General features: G+C 45.7%; 1 protein-coding gene across 1 annotated transcript in view; it reads right to left on the reverse strand.

Moving 5' to 3' along the window:
• Positions 1-13641, reverse strand: part of HHLA1 (HHLA1 neighbor of OC90) — a gene marked incomplete at its 3' end in the record, with an annotated part of 33078 nt that extends 19437 nt beyond the window's left edge. Inside the window, exons 1-4 of the mRNA XM_079146757.1 lie at positions 9386-13641; positions 8577-8657; positions 6531-6614; positions 6348-6431 (exon numbers count right to left, since the gene is read on the reverse strand). Coding sequence (XP_079002883.1) covers positions 6348-6431; positions 6531-6614; positions 8577-8657; positions 9386-9488 — 352 coding nt within the window. The 5' untranslated portion in view covers positions 9489-13641. The remainder of the gene's footprint in view (positions 1-6347; positions 6432-6530; positions 6615-8576; positions 8658-9385) is intronic.
• Between the last annotated feature and the right edge of the window lie 7726 nt (positions 13642-21367).

The following is a 21367-nucleotide window of genomic DNA, read 5'->3' on the forward strand; positions in this document are numbered from 1 at the left end:
AACACCAAATTTGGTGGTGGGTTACAAACCACAGGCTGTCAACAGAGATGAGGCCCCTTATGATGTATCCCCAGGAATCTCTTCTGTTCACTTGGCTAAGAGGGAAGATGGGTGTAGACTGGGAGAATTTCATAATATTTCAGGTAAGATAATCTTTGAAAACTTTTTCTTTGGGCAAGATTTGAACAGGAGCATTGCTTGGCATGTTGCTACCATTGGTCTATAAAATTTCTTAATATGATCTTAGTCAAACAGCTGCCACCTCCATTCATTGGCAGCTTTCCAGGACCCAATACATTTTTTACTTCTTAAATGAGAGAGTGCAAGCTATAGGAGCTTCAAACTGATTTTTCTAGAGGAAGTTTCTCGGGTGAAGCATGATTTACTACCAGACTTTGTACAAACATGTTTTTACTAATTAGTAGGATTAATAGTTTGGGCAGGAGCAAACTGACTTGAAAGCACAAAACTCATATATTCAGGAAGATGTCACATGACAATCCATGGTTTGTGCAGCATGTCAAGACCAAGAGGAGGTGGGCATCACTATGTGAGAGCCAGGGCCAGGATGTGTTCTACTACATCCACATGGTTGGTTTCCTGGAGTGAAAAGTGGTCAAGTACCTATGCAGATGTAGACACCTGTCCATGCAGAAGGTTGGTAAACCTGGCATCCTCCTTCCTACATCATATGTAGAAATGGAAGACAGCTAGTATCTCACTACTTACTCCATCTATTTCTCAAAATTCTTCTTTGTTTACCAATTGATTTATTTAATAAATATTCATTGAGCGTTCACAGTGCCAAACACATGCTAGGTACTGAAGAGTTTTGTGAAACATGCAGACAAAGTTGAAATTAGGGTGAAACAGAGACTAGACACGGACCAATGAAGTCCAAGGTTGGGATGCACTAGGAATATTGCACAGAAGCTATGAGCAGGGCTTTGGAGCCAGACATCAAAGATGGGGCCAGGTTCTTCCCCAGGCTCAGAGAGAAGATGGAACTTCCCAGGGTCTGATAGCATGTGGCAGAGCCTGGATTTTAGCTGAGGTCTGCCCTGGGCCAGAGCTTTTCCTCTTCCCATCTCCATCGATGCAGCCTCTTACTCCACACCTCACCCAACTTTCCCTTTGGAATTACTTTCACACTCTAATCGCAACTTGGAGGAGAGACTGTTATCATTCCTTCCAAGATCTTCTTTGTTTTGATGAAAATTTCATTGTCTAATTTATTAGAAATGCTCACAGAGGAATGATATCTGACTACATTCATGTATAAATAGAAGGCAGGTAAAAATCCTTTTTGACCTATCCGATTGGTAATCTCTTACGACTGTCTCTTACTACTCAAGGTGGCGTGGGTGTGGAAAAGTTTATGCATTGAAACATTGTTGGTAAGAGTGTAAACATATGAAGGATTTCTACAAGAAATTTCAGCAATTTGGATCACCACGAAATTGTTTCCCTGTCAGTCAACAGCTCTCTTTCAAGGGCTATATCTTATAGGGATAATTGGGCACGTGCTCCAGTGAGTCTACACAGGTGCATTATGGTATTGCTTAAAATTGTAAAAATATCAGGAATAAGCAGTTTCCATCAAGAGGAGATAAATTAAGTAAATCATGTAACTTCTTTCCATGAATATCATGCATTCATGCAAAAGGTGAGCAACACTTACATGACCTGAAATGGAATAGTTTTTAAGAAATCCTCTCCCAAATTCTTTCAGTAAGAGAACATCTAATTTTAGCTGGGGGCATGCTGGTTTAGTGTAATGACTACATTTTCAAGCTTGCTTTGCAGGTGGGTGTGGTCATGACAGCAAATTCTGGGCAATATAAAGTGAGAGGGAGAAATTTAAAAAATGTCTACACTATGCACAAATGGTGCTGCTTCTTAACACATTTCTCCCTGTCCTTGTAGCTGGAGGGTGGGGTAGCAACAAGCCACCTTGCACTTTGACAAGGACAGCCTCACTTGGGAGGCAGAGCAATAAGCTAGAAGGAGCCTGGTCCCCAACCGTGAAGCCATCGGAGTAGCTCTGGCATGCCACCCACACCTTCACACATGAAGGCAGCCCACTAATGCTTCTTCACGCCACCCTATTTTGGGGCCATTTGTTGTAGCAGCCCAGCCTGTATTCAAACTAATGCAGAGAATGGGTTCCTATACGTAGGGTGGAATGGCTGAGTAGATGGGTAGGTACTCGGAATGGGTAGGCACGTTAGATGACAGCTAGAAGTGGGTTAGGCAGATAGCTTAGGCGACCTTGGAGAGAGTCCTTCGGAATGTGAATAGTGACCACCTATGGATGTTGGGCTCTCAGGTATTCCTGGTTTCTTATTTACATTTGCCCATTTGCATAACATTTTGACATCATAGTATGTCAATTTTATATCAAAAAAATTTAATTTCATATAGGGGGAAAAAGAAGATATAAGAATACCTTCAAAGGAGGGCTCTGTATCAGAGTTGAGAATACTTAAAAGAAAATGATCCAATCTGAAGATTATCCAGAGAGACATCCTCCCCAAGGGCTTTGGGCAATGGTACAGTATTGGCCCAAGAGTACAGCCCCTCACAGCAGCTGAGAGGCATCGTGTCGGGCACATTGCTCCTTTTCAAACCTGGGGAAATCACTGTGGCTTATCAGGGCAGCAACGTGCTATGTTGTAGCGATCTGTAGATTGCAATCTACAGATCAATTATTTTTAAATAATTATTTCAAGTTTATGGAAGTATGCTTTGGTTCATGAAGTACAAAAACTCTCTCTAGGCAGGTGTGACACATCAGATTTTATTTTTTTCTTTCACACATCAGGATTCACCCAGCACAAACCTTGAATTGCAAAGCTAATGAGATGGTGAGAAAGACATGATGTTGAAGAACTTTCTTCCTCTGAAATTTATTTTGTTAGACCATAAAGATTCAAAACAATCCTGAACAAAAAGAGCAAAACTGGAGACATCACAATACCCGATTTCAGATACCCTACAGAGCCATCGTAACACAAGCAGCAAGGCACTGCCGTAGAAACAGACACGTTGGCCAGTGGAATAGAACAGAAGACGCAGGACAAACCCAGGCAGCTACAGCCATCTGTCTTCTGACACAGGTGCCAAAAACATACGTTGGAGCCAGACAGCCTCTTCAACAAATGGTGCTGGGACACTGGACATCCACACGGAGGTGACTGAAACCGAATCCTACCACTCACTCTGCACAAAAGTCAACTAAAAATGGAACGAAGACCTAAACGTAAGACCCCAAACTGTGAAACTGCTAGAAGAAAACACAGGGGAAGCACTTCAAGGTGTAGGCACAGGCAGCGGCTTCCAGAACAGGGCTCCAGAAGCTCAGGATATAACAGCAAGAACCAACCAATGGAATGGCATCGGGTTTAGAGACTTCTGCACAGCAAAGGGAACAGCAGTGAGGAGAGAGCCGGCAGAATGGGAGAAATCTTTGCCAGTGCCTCTTCTGACCTGGGATCCATATCCACAATACATAAAGAACTCAGAAAACTTCACACCAAACAACACAAATGAATAAGTGGGCAAATGAATGAATCAGGCACATCTCCACAAAAAAAAAAAAAAAAAAAAAAAGGAAATGACCAATAATTATATGAAAAAATTTGAACATCTGTAGCCATCAGGGAACTGCAAATCAGAATTACATTGCGATTCCACATCACCTGTCCGAATAGCTATCATCAAGATACAATAAACAACACATGCCGGCGATGTGGGGGAAAGGAACTTTACACCCTGTTGGAGCAAACGTCATTAGCTCAGCTACTACAGAAATCAGTATGGAGGTTCCTCAGAAAACTAAACATAAAACTGTCCTATGATCCAGCTGCTTCCTGGCATGTCATAGACCCTAGGTAACTGCATTTCCGTGTTGTCACAACACAGTCCGCAGTAACCAAGTTGTAGGGTTAACATGAATACCCATCAGTGGATGAATGGATAAAGGAAACGTGGTACGTATACACGCCAGGGTGCATCATTCAGCCATGGAGAAGAAACCAGGTCATTTGCAGGAAGACAGATGGAACAGGAGATCCTGATGTTAACAGAGCTCAGAGTGACAAGTGCTGCATGATCCCCTGAATGTGGCATCCAGGGGCAGCCGAGGAGACAGGACAGCGGCAGGAGACTGTGGGAGAAGAGGAGGGGCGACAGGGGTTCCTTCAAGCTTTGCTACACTCCTGGCAGCTCCACTCAGCTTACGTTACAACTGATGCGAGTTTTTGCTTTCCTTCCCAAACAGTGGGCAAAACTAGACTAACGCACCCCCTGTCCAGGTTAACGGATCGTGCCCTTCCCTGCGAGGTAGAGTGTCCCTGCCCACAGGGGTAAAGAAACCCCCATCCCAGGACCTGGAGCAAAGGCTCCCTCGTGGACACCTGAGGGACTCTGATTAATTATATCTGCTGATAATGAAAAGCTCCCGGTGCCCCTGACAACGAGAATCACAGCCTCTGGGACGGGAGTGCCCTGTGTTTCTCCTTTGTTATCAAATCACTAACACTTTTCCCCTTTCCCCAAACCTTGTCCTCATTATTGGATCAGCACTGGAGACAAGGGCTGAGTTTCCGAATCAGGGTAGGATGGGGTAATGGGCATGGATATGATCGAAGGATGTTATTTTCGAATACCAACATGACACAGTGAAACCCATTATTCTACGTAAGCAAGATATACTAATAAAAACACATTTTTGAGATTCACAGGGTGAGTTTAGTAAGATAGTATATATTAACTACTCAACACAGGGTCTGGCACATCATAGCACTAAAATTAGAGTAAATATTAATAATTATTGATTTTAATTTTTTCATTGTTTGTTTAGAAATTCCACTTTGGGGAGTCTATCTTCATAAAATAATCCAAAACAGGAAGAAACTTTAGAAGATACTCAGTTCAGGATTGTTTATATTGGGAACAACTAAAACTCTTCCAAATGTCCGACCACTGTGTACTGAGGAAATGCTCACATCCACAGATTGCACAGTCATTGCAAGTGTTTACAAGAGTTTGTGATATCATGGAGAGCATTGTAATATTCAGTTAAGTGGGAAAGGACAGGAGGCTTTGGTGGCTTTCTGCCCTTGCTTCCTTGACCATCTGCTCTTCCACAGATGAATCCCTCACCAAGGTACTTCCAACCTTGTTGCTTTTCTGCACGAGACTACGGCTTCCTTTGTATTCAGAGTGAAACTCAGAACTCCTTGCAGCAGACTGTAAACTCCCACGTGGCCTGCAGCACCCTCCGCACCTGGCCCTCGTCCACTGAGTTCAGTTCCCACGACTGTCATCCTGGATTGTCTGCTCCAGACACAGCGGAGTCCTCACTCAGCTGCCTGGGCCCTTGCCCTCCACCACCTGAACATCAGCCCTCACCTCCTTGGAGATTCCCCTGCCGTCATACACACGCCATGTCCCCTGGCCTTCCCTGCTTCACTGTGCTCATGGTCAGGCAACCAGCCTGTGCCTTTCCAGTTTATTCACTTACTCTCCATCACCACCTCTTAGCTCTGGAGAGTAGGGTGCATCTACTTTCCGTTCTGCACACCTGCAAAAGTGCCTGGATCATAGTAGGTGATCAGTAAAGAGTTTGTTGAATGTATGAATTAGTGGAAATAAGTTCACGTCTATTTTTCAGGATTCTCTACATATAAGGAACATGTATACACTCTCAATGAAACAAAAATATCCAGATTAAAAAAATTCTTCATTTATTCAACAATCTCCACTCCAAACCAGAGACTCCAGAAATTGCTGATCTGGTATCTAGATATGTATAAGTTTTTCATCAATAATATTGTATTCTGCATATCGCTTTGTAATTTTTCTTTTCTTTTTCCTTTTTATTTTCTTCTCTCTCCCTTTTTTTGTTTTTGTTTTTTCTTTTTTTCCCCAGTGCTGGGAAGCAAACACAGGGCTTCACAGAGGCAAGGAAAGTACCCTACCACAGAACTATGTTCCCAGCCCCCACAACTTTCTTTTTCTAACTGAAATTTCTGGTACCTTTTTCCATGCAGAGGAACCGTCTGGCCATGCCCCCTCATCTCTGCATGGTCCTGGCTGTTTTCCAAAGCTTGATGACAACAGCCCATCTTCCTGAGGGTGGATGTTCACGCGTTCCCTGATCTTGCTGCATGAACATCTGTCCTTACCCCTTTGTGCACACACAGTAAAACCAAGCAAGCAACTTTCTGGGACCATAAGTATGAACCAATTTCAACACAAAAGACACTTCGTATTGCCTGTCTTACAACATGGGGCACAAGAGAAACTGGAAACGCGGCCAGACTGGCGCTGGCTGCACCCACCTGAGAGGTCGTTGGTGCGGTTGTTCAGGCAGTAGCAGTACCGCGTGGGGAATCTGGCTGGGTCCACCGTCTTCAGATTTGAAACTGCCAAGAGAAGCGGTCACCCGGGGACCCCGTCGCAGGCTGGCCCTGCGGCCCTCTCCCGCCGTGAGCCCCCGACCCCCAGGGGCCAGCAGCACTCACTGTTGTAAACGGCCACTGAAAACTTGTGAAAGGCGAAGGAGCTGTAGGAGGTGACGCTCAGCAAGGAGAGGAACGTCTTGTCGTCTGTGGCGATGAAGAAAGAGACCACGGTGATAACTGAACACTCTAGCCAGCAGGCAGGTAGTAAAACCAACACTATAATAATGATGAGAGTGAACACCACGACGAAAGGCGACCGCCAGCCTCCGACAGCCCCGGCAGCCTGCCTTCCCTGGGCTCTGCCGTCCTTCGGGATCCCGAGTGTGCCAGTGTCCTGAGGCTGCTCCAACCTGTTCCCTCAAACTTGGTGGCTTTGACACCAGAAACTTACGTTGCCCCAGCTCTGGAGGCTGGAGGTCGGGGAGGCAGGTATGCCAGGATTCTGAGCATTCTTTTTTGTTTTCTTGTGGTGCTGGGGGTTGAACTCACGGCCTTGTCCTTGCAAGGCAAGCACTCTACCTACTGAGCTATCTCCCCAGCCCCAAGGACCCTGAATTTTAACAAGTGCCTCAAGTGACTTATATTCTGTCACTCTGTGGCCCACCGGGCTAGTGGCTGGAACAGTAGACCTGAGGCCCATTCTGCCCCGTTTCTGGGCACAACCCCGAGGGCCTGGCTGCATACGCCAGGCGTGCAGCCCCGACTGCTCCATGAGCTCTCTGGGTTGCTGGCTCTGCTAGCCGCAGTTCCTCACGCTTTGCTGACCATGGACTCTCCAACGGCAGGTGGTAAAAACGTGCTGTTGGGGCCTCGGCTAAGACTAAGGAACCGGGATCTCCAGGGCAGAGGTCTGGAGCCGCATATTTAATAAGTGTCCTGGTGCGGCAAGCACCGAGGACCTGGGGCGAGATCCCGGGCTGCGTGGCAGGGGTGTGCCCCGACTCCCGCACCTTCCAGTCTGCAATGCAGTGGGAGCACTCCGCGTGACTCTGCCTGGTCACACCAGGCACCTGGAGGCTGAGCTCCTGAAGCGGCCAGTCTCCACTTTTGGGTCTGCAACATTCTGCAGAGCCTGGTGCAGGGCTTTGCAGAGGACAGGACGGGATTAACAGGAGCTCCGGAGTGCAGCCATTCTGCTGCCCGCTGCTTCAGTCTCTCCAGAGTTTGCACTGTAACTCATCACTCCTGCTACTGTCCGTGTCCCCAAGCAGCTCCAAGGTGGGCAGCTTGAGGGCGGGGCTGGATCCTGTGGTTACAGCTTCACGCATTGAGATGGGGATGGAATGAGCCCTCCAATAATGTCTGATAAGTAAAAGACTAAGTGGACAGGCCTAGAGCCACCACGTACAGTTGTGTAGTGTGTCTACTGCACAATCCTAGACCCAAGTATTTGAACGGGCCTTCTTCAGTCCCTGACCCTGCAGGGCTTCTCCATTCCCTGCTTATCATATTGACTGGTTTCTGTTACCTCTTTACCTCCCAGAATGTGAGTTCCCCAGGGCAGGGATTTTTGTCAGATTTGTTCACTGTTTGGCCACCCATACTTAGAATAGTGAGCACCTGGCATGTGACAAGTGCTCCACAAATATTCACTGGACAAAGTGTAATATGAGTAATGGAGCCTGTGCGCTATGGGTCTTTCATGCTTTGCTTCATTTTACCAGGTTCTACTTCTGGACATGTATCTCCTGATTTTTTTATAATAAATTCATAAGTTCCCATTTGTTAAGTACGCACTATCAATAGAAGCTAAAGGAACATAGAACGCTGATTGAAATACTACTGTAAGCACTCCGGACTCCTTTGGATATAAGGAGAGACCCTCGGGTTCATATTAACTTATCTAATGAGTAACCACTGTTGGTTTACGGCTACCAGTACACTTCTCTTCAGGAACGCCACCCAAACGGCGTGTCTGGGTTTGCTTTCGGGATGCGGGCAGTCTCCTGCCTCGTGTGGATGTTTTCTGTCTCACGGTGGGTTAGATAGCACAATGTATTCTCCACCCCGAGCATGGACAAACTGAGGCACAGTGGAGGGACGTGTCCTCGGGGTGGCAGAGAGCTCCAGAAGAGAAGACCTGGACTGTGTGACCCCGGTGGTTACCTTTTAAAGCCCTGCTCAGCATCCCGTTCACGAGCTCCATCAGGTTCAGTGCAGACAGATCCACAGACCTTGCAGGAACCTCTGGAAAAGATGGAAAGGCAAGGCCTTGGCCAGAGGTCCTCGCAACAGAGGCAGCTCCTCATTTCTAAGCTGCAGGTGGAGGAACCGTCCCTCTGGGTGTGAGCTGCACACATGCCTGGTGCCAGGCACAGGGGGCTTGAGGACAAGAGGAGGTCTCTGCCATCAGCTCAGGAGGTGGCCGCCAACCACACACATGGTGACCCACGTGGTGACCAAACGAAGCCCAAGAAACACCCAGGACTGATTCGCTTCTGCCTTGGAGAGGCTCAGGGTTGGGGGGACACCTCTCACCTGTGACGGGAAGCCCAAGGATATCACAGGTGGTCTGGGTGGCTCTGAATTTGGAAGTGAGTACCGTGTGTAAGAGAGGGGCTTGAACCCTGGTGGGGCACTGATGTCACCTGAGGCTTGGTTTTGAAGTCCACGATTTTAATGCCGGGGTGCCCCTCCCCACTCAAAGCTCCAGATTCAGTATGAAAAAACTCAGTCCCCAGGCATGGACGGGTGCAGCCAAGGGACAGGTGCTGCCCGGGAAAACCCCTTCTCCCAGGTGTCGTTTGAAGATTTGGAATCCTCTTAATATTTTTACAAGCCTTATCTCTTTCCAATTTTACTAAATGCTCAGATAACAATTAGAGAAGCTGCCAATCCTGCTGTGGCAGAGGTGCAGAGACGTGGTAGGATTTGCAGCAGCCCAGATGGGTATGACGGGGTAGGGGGAGACTCACCTGTGGTGTCGAGAAATGCCACCCCCTTTTCCTTCCTCTCTTCTCCTCTTAGGACAGACACTGGGAAGGGAAAAGTTTTCATGAGCAAAATGCAAGTCCCCATTCCCAGCCCCAGGGGGCTGGAGAAGCTTGGCACCCTGCCGTAGCCACCCTGAGACTCAGCAGTACAGTACGGTCACTGGGGGAGACTGCAGAAAGCAGATCCAGAGTCCTCTTGCACCCACCCGCACCTCCAGATTCTAATCTCCTAGGGATGGGTGTAGCCTGCAAATGTACATTTTAGTAAATATAAAAGGTGATTACAACGCTGACAGTCTAATCTACCCAACTCCCTGACTGGGTCAGGAAACTAAGGCTCAGAGAGCAGAAAGAACGTGCCTTGACCATACAACCGAGCAGTGGTCACGAAGGGCTCAGAATCTACTTCCTAACTGCAGAACAGCAGCCCTTCCAAAGCATCGGGTTGCCTGTCTGCTTGTTGAGGTTTGTGATATTGAAGGAAAATTTGAAATGTCAAAGGCATTCACTCACTCACTCACTCATTCAACAGACACACACGGAGGGCCTGGCAGGATGCTGGGTGTTGGGACAAAGGAGGTAAACTGGAAATAAGTGTCTCTAGCTCCATGGAGCTTCCTGTCTGTGGCTTGGGCAGCAGGCCATTCACCTGTAATGACAGGTGAGAGGTGTCAATACAGGGAAGAGCAGGGTGCTGCCGGGACTCTCCCAGCTCACTAAGCTGCTGCCGGAGACGGCCCCCTGGGAAGGACTGATCTGGAGGACCAGCTATCTTGCATTCCAGGTGCATCTCACTGTCTCTGCTGTTCTCATGGCTGCAGTGCTATTTAGAAGTTAGTGATTATTTTCCACGTACATTTAGATGGAGAAGGTGACTTGTTTATAGATGGAAGAACCAAAGGCCCAGAGAGTCTGAAAGAGGTGCCCAGCGTTTCAGAGTTAGCCGGGGTGAGCCTAGTTACCTGTTGCTCCCGGGAGAGCCCCGTCTTTCTCCTTCTTAATGCCTCTGTTTCCAGAAACTGAAATAGAAGTTCTCATCAGTGAAATAGCATCCTGGAAGTGCAGCTTCATGTCATTTACCCATCTGAAGGGTGAGAAAGTTGAGACCCATAAAAGTAAACAGACAGGGACCTGGAGGCTAAGATTAAGTTCTTTGCTCATCCATTTACTTCCACCTGCTGTTCTTTTTATTTCATTTCAATTTCATTTCAATTTCATTTTAAGAGAAATTAATATGAGGTCTACCCCAACCAAATTTTTCAGTGCACAGTAAGGCATTGTTAGTTATAGGTGCTGTGTTGTGAAGCGGAGCTCCAGAAATTATTCATCTCATCCATCTGAAGCTTTATGTGTGTTGAACAACAAACTCCACGTCCTCCCTCCTCCAGCCCCTGGTGACTGCCTTTCTGCTCCCCGTGCCTCTGAGCCTCACTCTTTAGAGTCTTCATGGAACTGAATCATGAAGGGTCTATGGGGCCATGACTGGCTTATTTCACGTAACACGATGCCCTCTGTGTCCATCTGTGTTGTTGTGAAAGGCAGGGCTTTCTTTCTTCTTTCAGGGTTAAATCATATTCCACAGTGTGCGTATGCCACAGGTTCTCTATCCAGCCAGCCAGCCACTGATGGGATGTAGCCTGTCCCCTTCTGCTTTTCAAGTATCCTATTGAAACTGAAGTCAAGGCAACTATGCCTGTGTAAGCCACTGTGGCTTTTTACCGGTTATTGAAGCACTGGGGTTAGAGACACTCGGGGGCTGTGAATCCCCTTCCCCACAATGTGGCTGCCAGAGGTAGAGGGACTATGTTACAACAAGAGGAAATTTGAGACAAACGTAAGTTATCGGGCAGGTCAGAGGCTGTCAAATGACCTGTCCTCTGACGTGGGAGGGTCCACAGCTGTCTCCTCAGCACCCTGAGAGTCACCTCCTGCACGGTCCCTCCAGCAGCAGCCCCTGCGAGGTCTATGGAAGCACCACCAGCCTTGCGGGCTACCTGCCCAGCCGCTGCAGCCTCCTGCAGGTGAGGGCCCAGGGTCACCTGTGTTTGTGATTTGCAGGGTGCAGAGCTGCCAAGGCCTGCTGGCCTGGCATGATGCCCACGCCTTTTTGCCCAGTGGCCAGCTTGGTTCAGTCTTTCTGACCACAATTCTCGAACGGCACTCCTTTTACTAAAAAAATTACGCCTAGCACTCCTTTTTCTAATTGCAAATCCTTGGGTGGATTTTAGTTACAATATTTGAAGTGTGAACTAAACACCTTTAAAGCACAGAGTTTGGAATAGGATGTTATACAGAAGCATTTTACAAATAAGTTTCTGGATAGATTATATAAATTCATTATTCTATTCTATTTTTGGATATAAAAGCAACCTTGGGGAGTGGGCAGCACCGTGTGCTTGTGTGAGCCTGGGACTCCATCCCCAGCACCACCAGCAAACAGGCCAACAGGGGTGTCTTCACAATGGAAGGACCTGACACGCCTCATGCTTCTTCACACTGAGTTTCATCACCTTCTTCCTTCGTGATTACCTACAGGACGGGAATTCTGTTCTCCTTCAAAGAGGAGAAAATGGGACATTCAAATAGGCTTAATATTTATGAAACATTATCCTACTTGTACACGTATTGGTGCCTCTGGCATCCTTGGGGAAAGGGAAGGAGTGGGCTGGGGGCGTTTTATCTTTATATACTTTTGTATCTTTTGCTAATTGAGTCACGTGAGTGTTCTGACTAATTAAAGATAGAAATTTAGAAAATTAAAAGTAACTTTCAAACCCACCCACAAAAGCATATAAAAATTATCTCACTCCTTTATCAAAAATTTAGGAACAGGCGGGCATGGTGGCTCGCACCTATAACCCCAGCATGTCTGGATGCTGAGGCAGACGGGTCAGAAGTTCCAGCCCAGCCTGTCAACTTAGAGACACCCTGTCTCAAAATAAAAAAAAATAAAAAAGGACTGGGTGTAGCTCAGTGGTAGAGCACCCTTGGGTTCTATTCCCAGTAACACAAAAAAAGAAAAAAAAAATAGCAACAGAAGCATTGCTCCCTGAATCCTGTACAGCACAAGGTAGTCATCATCTCTGCAGAGTCAACTGCATACCATCAAGAAGGAAAGGCAAAGAGAGATGAAATTATTACACAGATGATGACAGACAATGACAATACTTCCATTATAAAACCTTCAGTCACGGATGGAATGTCAGGTCGCTCTGTGTATTTAATAAGATCGTGAGAGAATCGAATCCAAGTATCCATTGAACTATAAGGTCAGCCGCAGCCCATAGGAATGACGACCGTGAGTCAGAGCGTTAGCTGCAGATTCGGTCTCCAGCCACAGAGAGAGAGGGGAGGCACGGAGGCGTCAAGAAACTTGTCCAAGAACAGTGAGCTCTGGAGGAGACCCTGCCCATTTACCTGTTATAGGTAGGAAGGTCATTTCCTTTTCTTTCAAGGGTAGGAAAGTCATTCCCTTTTCTTTCTTGGATCCTCCCTTAATGCCAGATACTAAAGTGAAAAAGATTTCATCAGAGAAATTGCAACCCAGATATAACATTGGAGAATTTAAATTCAATCGCCCATTTCATAGACGAGAAAATTATAATCTGAAATTGTGATTTGCTTAAAATCCCACCTGAAGTCTGTTCATTCATCCAATCATCAAGTACTTATTGAAGAACGATTAGAATGCTAGAGATTGAGGATGCCATTGAGCACCAGAATCTGCTGGGTCTTGTGGGTGCTGGGGAGGCAGACGTGAAGGAAGAGAGCTAACGACACCATTCCAGTGGGGAGTGAGTGTGGGCAGCAGGTGCCTGATCTCATTCAGCGGCCTGGATTCCTGTGGAATGTTGAGCCCTGACTTGAAAGGTGATTTAGGATTTAGCTCTCTGGGAGGGTCTTCCATGGGCAGGGCCTAGCATGAGCCCAAGGCCTGCGGGGGGCACATCACTCTGAAGAACTGACTGAAGGCCACGGTGATGGAGCGAGCGGGAAGAAGGGGGCAGGGGTTTGCAGGGACGGGTGAAGGTGAGGGAAGCAGGGCCTGTGGAGCGCGCTGGGATTCAGGACACCACCCTGAAGTGGGGAGTCACTGATGATGTTTTTTTGAGTGAAGGAGAGAGATGCAAGGAGGAAAAAAAAGTAAAAATAGACTTATGATGGCCATTTTGATCAGATTTGTTTAGGGTTAGGGTTGAAATGTTGGCTGCTGAGATTCTCAAAGCACAATGAATACCCTAATTTACTATATAGAACAGATACTTCTGGAACTGACCAGACCTACCTGTGTTCCAGAGGGACAGGACACAAGCAAGGCCCATGCACAGCCTTAGTGGAGGCCCATGCAGTGGGAAACTTGGCATGTTGTGATTTTCTGGCCACCTGGAAGCAGACAAGTTGGCACTTAGAGGGAATAGGCTTAAATATTGAAAACATGGATGCAGAATATACTTTGAGAATAGCACTTGGGAAGTCATTAGAATAACAATCTGAAAAAGGTTTTGTGCTAGTTAGTATAGGTTGGGTTATGCTGAGATAACAATATTAATTCCATGATTGCCTGAGTCTAATTCAACCACAAAACTGATTTCTTGTATTTAATCCATCTTTTTGTGGGGGGGGGGGATTGAACTCAGGGGCATTCAACCACTAAGCCCCATCCTCAGCCCTATTTTGTATTTTATTTTAGATTCAGTTCTCACTGAGTTGCTTAGTGCCTCACTTTTGCTGAGGCTGGCTTTGAATTCATGATCCTCCTGTTTCAGCCTCCCAAACTGCTGGGATTACAGGTATAATCCATATTTGACTAAAAAATTTGCTAGTGAGCATGGGCTCCGCACGGTCAGTGGGGGACTTTCTTGGTAGTAGTTCTCCCTCTTCACAGAAAATTGCATTTTGAAAGGTTTTGCTTACATCAGGATGAAAACTGCTGTGGAATTTTCTGGAGATTTCCCAGAAAACATTTTAATTGTTTTCTTTTTTAAAAATTTTTGGTAGGTACCTGGCTGGTGTTTATTCTAAATGTTACCCTAGACAAAGATGGGCCTTACAAAGAATCAAGAGGGTTGGAGTTCTCTTATCTCCACTCCACCCCCAACGCTGTTGCATCTGGGATCAAGTTCCCAAACACGGATTTTGAGGGTCCTCTTGAGAATGTAGCATGAGTCACCAGGCTCAGGCTGACAGAGGGATGGGTTGGTCATGACTTTCCCCTCAGCCTGTAAAGCCACTGGGAGGATACAGACACATGGCCAGTTTATTCACACAGGAGGCCACCTGTGCTAAGATCTCCGAAGAGAGGGAGAGAGGGAGAGGGAGGGAGGGGAGGCCAGGACTGGGCACCGTCTTCAGCAAAGGGCGCTGGCTGTGAGGGCAGGCAGTGCGGTCAGCTAGGTAAAGACTCTTCCTCCAGTGCCTCTGCTGCTGTGGGACTTTGCCCGTCCACCTCTCTGAGTATTATGGGCAGAATGGACAGTCACAGCTAATGGTCAGTCACAGCTAATGGACGGTCAAGGCTCTCTTGAGGGTGTCTCTTGAAGACTAAGTGAGATCGTGAGATGCCTAGTGCAAGCTCTGGGAAGTGGTAGCTACTTGGGAATCTGAATTCCTGTCTTGTTCTCTTACCTTTTCTCTTTTTTCCTCTTCCTCTTCTGCATCTATGCAGCTCAGGATCACAGCATAACAAACGAACACAAACTTATAGTAGAAAAGGCAGTCGTCTAGAAAATAGCTACATAAATCTACATAGAGATTTTACATAGAGATAGTACATCTAGACTTCATATTTTATCATATAGAGATATTATGGATTTATATAATCTATATGATAACTGTATTTAGATACAAATTCCTTTTCTTTTTTGACTCTTGCTTCATTGTTACCTTTCTCTTTCTCTTACAAAAGGTGGATATGCTAACATTTATTGCTTTAGGACTGCAATTGCTACTGCTTTTGTTCCTTTGGAAAGAAAGCCCTCTCCCTTCCCTTTAGGATTCCTCTCTGTGCCTTGTCCAAAACAGTTATGTGGAATGAGGCTGGTGGATTTAGCAAAGAGAAACAAGGGATACACAGATAAATATAATTTGAAATAAAAATAGATAATATTTTTGTGTGTCTCTTTCAATATTTGAAACAACCCTGGTTTAATAAAGAACCCTGAACCCTGGTCTTAATAAAGAACCTCACTGCTTATCCCTGTGGACCGGGTCGTTGACCCCGTCGTCACTTTGTGGTGAATGTGAGAACCTCCAGCCTCCCCAGCCTCTCCGGGCTAGCCTGGGCCTCTGAGAGACGGTGGAGGGCAGCAGGAGGAGCCTGGGCTTAAGGTCACACAGACTTGATTTGCATCTTGAGCTGGTCACTATGATCTGGGCCAAACTGGACCTTCGCTCATTCAGAACACATGGGGAGGGCTCGGCATGGTTGCTGCTCCACGGACTCTAGAGTTGAGTCGCACTGCCCGTCTACTTCCTGACTCTGCCGCTTGCTCGCTGTCCAGGTTACACTCTGTGCCTCTTTTCCTCATGCCAGGCTGTCTCGAGGATGAAACACTTGATATGTACAAAATGCCGTGGGTAAGTGTCTGGCCCAGAGCAGTGCCACATAGCTGCACAACAAGTGCACAAAAGCAATGGAACCAGTCAAAGGTGTCGGCACTTCATTAGCCAAGACCGTGTCCCCCTGGGATGGAATCACAACCTCAATGTCATGTATTACAAAGACTAGACCAGCGGTCCAAAACTTGTCCTGAAACAGAGTTATCTTTATTTTTCTGCATTCCTCCTAACTATTATTGGATAATTTTTGTGCAAATCTTTGATTCCTTAGGGTCACCTGCAGAGAAGCAAGTCATGTAACCATGGGACAAGAGCAGTGCTCTGGAGGGGATCAGAATAAGCCACCCCAAAATACACCGCTGGGCACGTGGATTATTTTGAGAGGAAGGTCATTGAGAACTGAGCGTAAAGAAGCCTTCTCAAAGCTTTCCCTATCTGACTGTGTGCATAAATTTATGAGAAATGAGGACAATTTAAATCCTCTTTCCCAGGGGAGTTTCATAGCCATGAAGAAGAATGGAAAATTGGCACAGAGCAGGCCCTGAGCGAGCAAATCACTAAATAATCCTTATCTTCCATTAGCGTCCCCACAATTAGTATTTACTCCCCACAATATACCACCTCTAGAGACTCAAAATGCTTTTTCTTTGTCTTGTCTCTTCTCCAGGTTTTACTGATCTCTTATTAAAATGGTATATAAGCCTCTGGGTCTGACTGTCTTTTGGGGATTTTTATCTGCTCTCTGTGAGGCCTGCCATAAGCATATAAAATAAATCTTTTACTCCTGTTAGTCTATCTTTTTTTTTTTTTCTTTTTTCATTCAATTTGCAAGGCACTAGACACTGAATCTAAAAGATTAGAGAAAATTTTGTGGGTTTTTTTCCTCCCCAATAGTGCAATTTATTGAGCCTCCACCTTGAGGGCAAGATCTTTATGATTTTACCTTGCCAAGTACCTCACTAGAGAGACAAATTGATAAATCTATTACATAAGAGAAGACCTGGGGATCAGAGTGTAGGCCCTTCAGTCAGTGGCCACATGGCTCCAAGTGGGAGAACTGGGATTTCAACTTGGTCTTGTATCATGAAGCTTGTGTCCCTTTCTAGCCCATTTGGTTCTACTCTCCCACCTGCAAAATGTCCTAGAGCCATTGTAGAAAGCAAACAAAACTGAATATTTCAAAGCATCATGGTGAGCAGAGGACCAGAAACCAGTCTTGTTCCCAGGAAAAGGGCTAAGAAGTGATCTTGAGAGTGAGGAGCCAAGAACCTGCCCTCCAGTCTTGTGACATTAGTCCACGACATGGACCTGTCCATGTTCTATCAGCAACAGCCCTGAGGCTGGGAACGAGAATGCTAGGGACAAAACCTCTTGCGACTCAATGGAACATCGCGTTACTTCCAATTAGCAAGGGCCACAAACCAACCCCTCGTTCAGTCCCACGAGCAAACCTGCGTATCTCACTGTACTTTGCAGCTGAGAGACGCCCAGTCGGATTCAGAACAATCACAGTGTGTGCCGAAGCTCACCCTGGAGTACCCCCTGTGCGGGTGGCCACAGTGAGTGCTGGATGTTCTGGACACATGGTTAAGGTGGCCACAGCACCATGACATGATCCATGTCAGTATCAGCTCCCTCTTCTGAGGACGAACCGAGGCTTGGGAATTCTAGAGAGTGGTCCCAGTTCACTAAGCTGGTGGGGACAACCCTGTGTTTTCATCTCAGGCTCACACCCAGAGAACACGGAAGAGTGAGTGTCTGCCTTCAAAAGGTATTCAAGGAAGAAATGAAGTCAGGCATCTAACCCTTGTTGACAGTCCATGGGAGAGTCACGTTGGTGACATGAGGTAGGCCCTGGGTCCTCAAGCAACCTACTCATTACCTGCTATTATCCTCCGTTTTTAGTTTGAGGAAACCCGGGCTCAGATGAGCAGCTGGTGGCAGGGAATGCAACCAGGAAAGCCAGGCTTGGAACTTGTCTGTTGACCTCCGAAGTCCATGGAGGATTGACCACCAACCCAGAGAGCAGGACTTTTTAGCAGCTGCCTTGCTGCCAGACATTTTTTTTTAGGTCATGCTTTTGTTCTCATTCCAATTTTTTTTGAATTAAAGATCATGTTTCCTTTATCACAGATGTGAGGACAAGTCATTCTGCCTGCTGATATCTGCATTAAGATCCTAATCAATAGATTAAGAAGAAAAATGGAAAGCAACAGACTGCCATCAAGGGATGGAGTGAGCATGGTGCAGATACAGGTTGATGGAAACTGCTCATGTCACTCAGCATCCAGGGCCCAGCTCGGAAATCAGAGCAGATGTGTTTCTTAGCTGGCTTCAGCTAAGGAGGCTTAATATATCTACAGTATAGGACTTACCTGTTTCCTGAGCAGCACGAGTGACTTCAAAGAACTTAAACGGCCTGAAAGATTAAGAGCTAGGTCTGTGCCTTGGGATTTATATGAGTTCTTAGTGAAAGATACAGGGGGTGGGAAGAGGCTTGATAACTTTGCTTTAAATCTCTGCAAAAAGGGGGAAAAAAAGCAATAATAATCCTATCCAAAACTCTGGGCAGTGAAAGGGGATCGCTCCATTGGAGAAAAATGCTCGCGATAAGCTGAATAGAATCCATGAACGCGCTGACAATGCTGTAATTCAGCAAGGGCTGGGAAAGCTTTCCCAACTGTAATGACCACACTGAAGGAGCCAATTGGAGGCAGCAGGTGGTGACTCTCCACTCCTGTCATGAAGGCCTCTGGGCTCAGCATCACCTGGCATGCGGCCAGCGGAAGCCTTCTGAAGCAGCTGGGGCTGCTGGGGCTGGGCAGGGCTGGCAGGTCCCCGGAGCCGGAAAAGCATGCCACCTGCCTGTGTAAAGAAGGCCCTAAACTCAGGGCACCTTCATAGCTTCAAATGGATGAGAACAATCAAAGAATATTTTTTTTTTGACATATAAAAATGGCATGAATGAATTTCAGTGTTCCTCAACAAACTTCTGTTGGAACATTGTCAGTCATTCATTGATTCTGACCCTGGCAGCAGCTCAGATTTGAGTAGCTGTGAAAGAGATGGAGACCTGCAATGCCTAAAATAATTGCAATCTAGTCATTTATAGAAAAAGTAACAACCCCTGGCTTAGAGGAAACCACATGGCCAAGTTCATTCTATTTCTAGGATCCCAGCTCAAGATGCATCCAGCTTGTCTAGGCTACAGGAACTGCCTGCTAAGCTGCCAGCCTTGCTTCCCTGAATCAGTTTCCCTTTTATCAGCCCCTTTTATCAGGGATCTATTCCTAAACCACTTTGGTGAGGCAGAGTTGACATATTATTAAATTCACCCATTTTAAGTATGCAATCCAACAGTTTTTAGTAAACGTACCAAGTCACACAACCACCACCAAATTCTAGCTTTAGACCATTTGTGTCACCCCAATAAGAGTCCACACAGTGAGTGACGCCACAGCTCCTGCCAGCCCGCCCTGGAAACCATTCATCTACCTTTAATCCTACAGATTCTCATTTTCCGGATGTTTCAGGTAAAAGGGATCATGCAATATGAAGTCAAAGAAATTGCTCTAAAGCATGACTGGTTTCAAATTCACCCACAGCTTTCCCCAGCACCTAGAATAAACTCCCAATTCTTTTCCTTGGCCCGTAAGGACTGACACAGGTGCTGTCTTCCTACGTCTTCAGCTACATTGCAAGCTACTGTTTTCCTTGTGCACATTCTTTCAGTGACAGGCTTCCAGCGACAGCCCTAAGCCCTTGCATGACTGTTCCGTCTGATTGGAATCCTCCTCTTCAGGGTTTCAAATGCTGACTCCTTCCTACCCTTCAGTTATCAGTATAAATGTTACCCCCTCGGGGTGTTTGATCAGAGGATGTTATAATGACTGCACGTGATCATAACTCTATTGTGTTTGCTAATTGTGTTGCTTAATTATGATCTGTTTCCCCCCCAAAAGGTCACAGATTAATGATATCAGTGCTCTCATTTGCCATATCTAGTCACCCTCACATCCCAGGATCTAATGCAATGCCTGACATTTTGAATGAAAGAGTGAATCAATCAATCATTATTCAACCAGGCTTTGGATAAAATTTCCTAATGTTTTCTCTTCTTTAATTCATTCTCTACACCAGTGCCATTCAATAGAAATATCATGCTACAGATACACTTTTAAATCTTCTAATAGCCATATTTAAAAGTAAAAACAAAAAAACAGGTGAAATTCATTTTAAGAATGTATTTTATTTAACATAATAGATCCAAAATACTATCATTTCATCATGTACCCAATATTATCAATGGTTAGTTTCCTTTTTATTTGTACTGTCTTCAAAAGCTGGCATGCATTTTTCACATACAAAATATCACAGTAAGATTAGCAACATTTCAAATGCCAGTAGCTACACTTGGCCAATGGATGTCATAGTGGATAACCCTATTGTACATGGGCAATGATTTTCCTTGACTGCCAAACCAACACATAAGCAGGTCAAGGTCCCTGCCTTCCAGAGAAGTGCATTCCAGTTTGGGGCAATTATGAGTTACCTTAAAGTCACTTTTTTCATCTATAGAATAGAAATCATGAGAGTAGGCACTGGGTAGGTTTGTCATGAGGATATAGTAGTCATGCAGAGCTTGGTTATGATAAGCATTTGATAATCTCAGACCATTATCTGTCTAAAACATCTGCATTTCTGAACTTTGTTGTTTCCTGTGAAATTTACCTATTGTTCTAGCAATAGCATTTCTGGAACGGGTAGCAGGAAGAAAAGTCATAGCCCTGGTCCTGCTTCTGGGGCTCTGTAGCTGTGTGGTTTTGAATAAGCTATTTAATTTATCTAAGTCTCATTTCCCTGATACTTGAAAAGGCAAGTAATGATTTCTCAAAGTAATCAAACTCTTTTTGAACCTGAAAATCACTTACAAATATAAAGTATTGTCATTGTAGCAAACTCTAGTGTCTAGAGACAATCTATTACCCTCACTGGGACTGTAGTTCAAGCTTCTAAATCTGAGTACCTTCTCTGATCCTTTCTTCCCCAACCTGGACTCTATGGTCCCTGTGAGGATCATACCCTATACCTCAGCTCCCCCTTCTTTCCAATTCCTTGGACAAGCCCATATTTTGTTTTCTGCGATTCTAAAATAAAAAAGATCCAAAATTGAAGGCTTTTCTATGTTAATTGACAGTACAATTTGATCTGACCTGAATTCACTTGTCGGCAAACCACCACCTGAACTGACATAATGCTATTTATTATTTATTTTTCCTACTTAGTGTGAACATTCATAGGTTTTGCTGCAGAAATATTATATTTTGTTCATGAGGAGCAGCCCCCGAGTATAACACATGTACTATGCAGACTATGCATACAAATAGCTTTCTAAAATCTGAAAAA

Source organism: Sciurus vulgaris (genome assembly GCF_902686455.1).
Source record: "Sciurus vulgaris genome assembly, chromosome: 1".
NCBI classification, from domain to species: domain Eukaryota; kingdom Metazoa; phylum Chordata; class Mammalia; order Rodentia; family Sciuridae; genus Sciurus; species Sciurus vulgaris.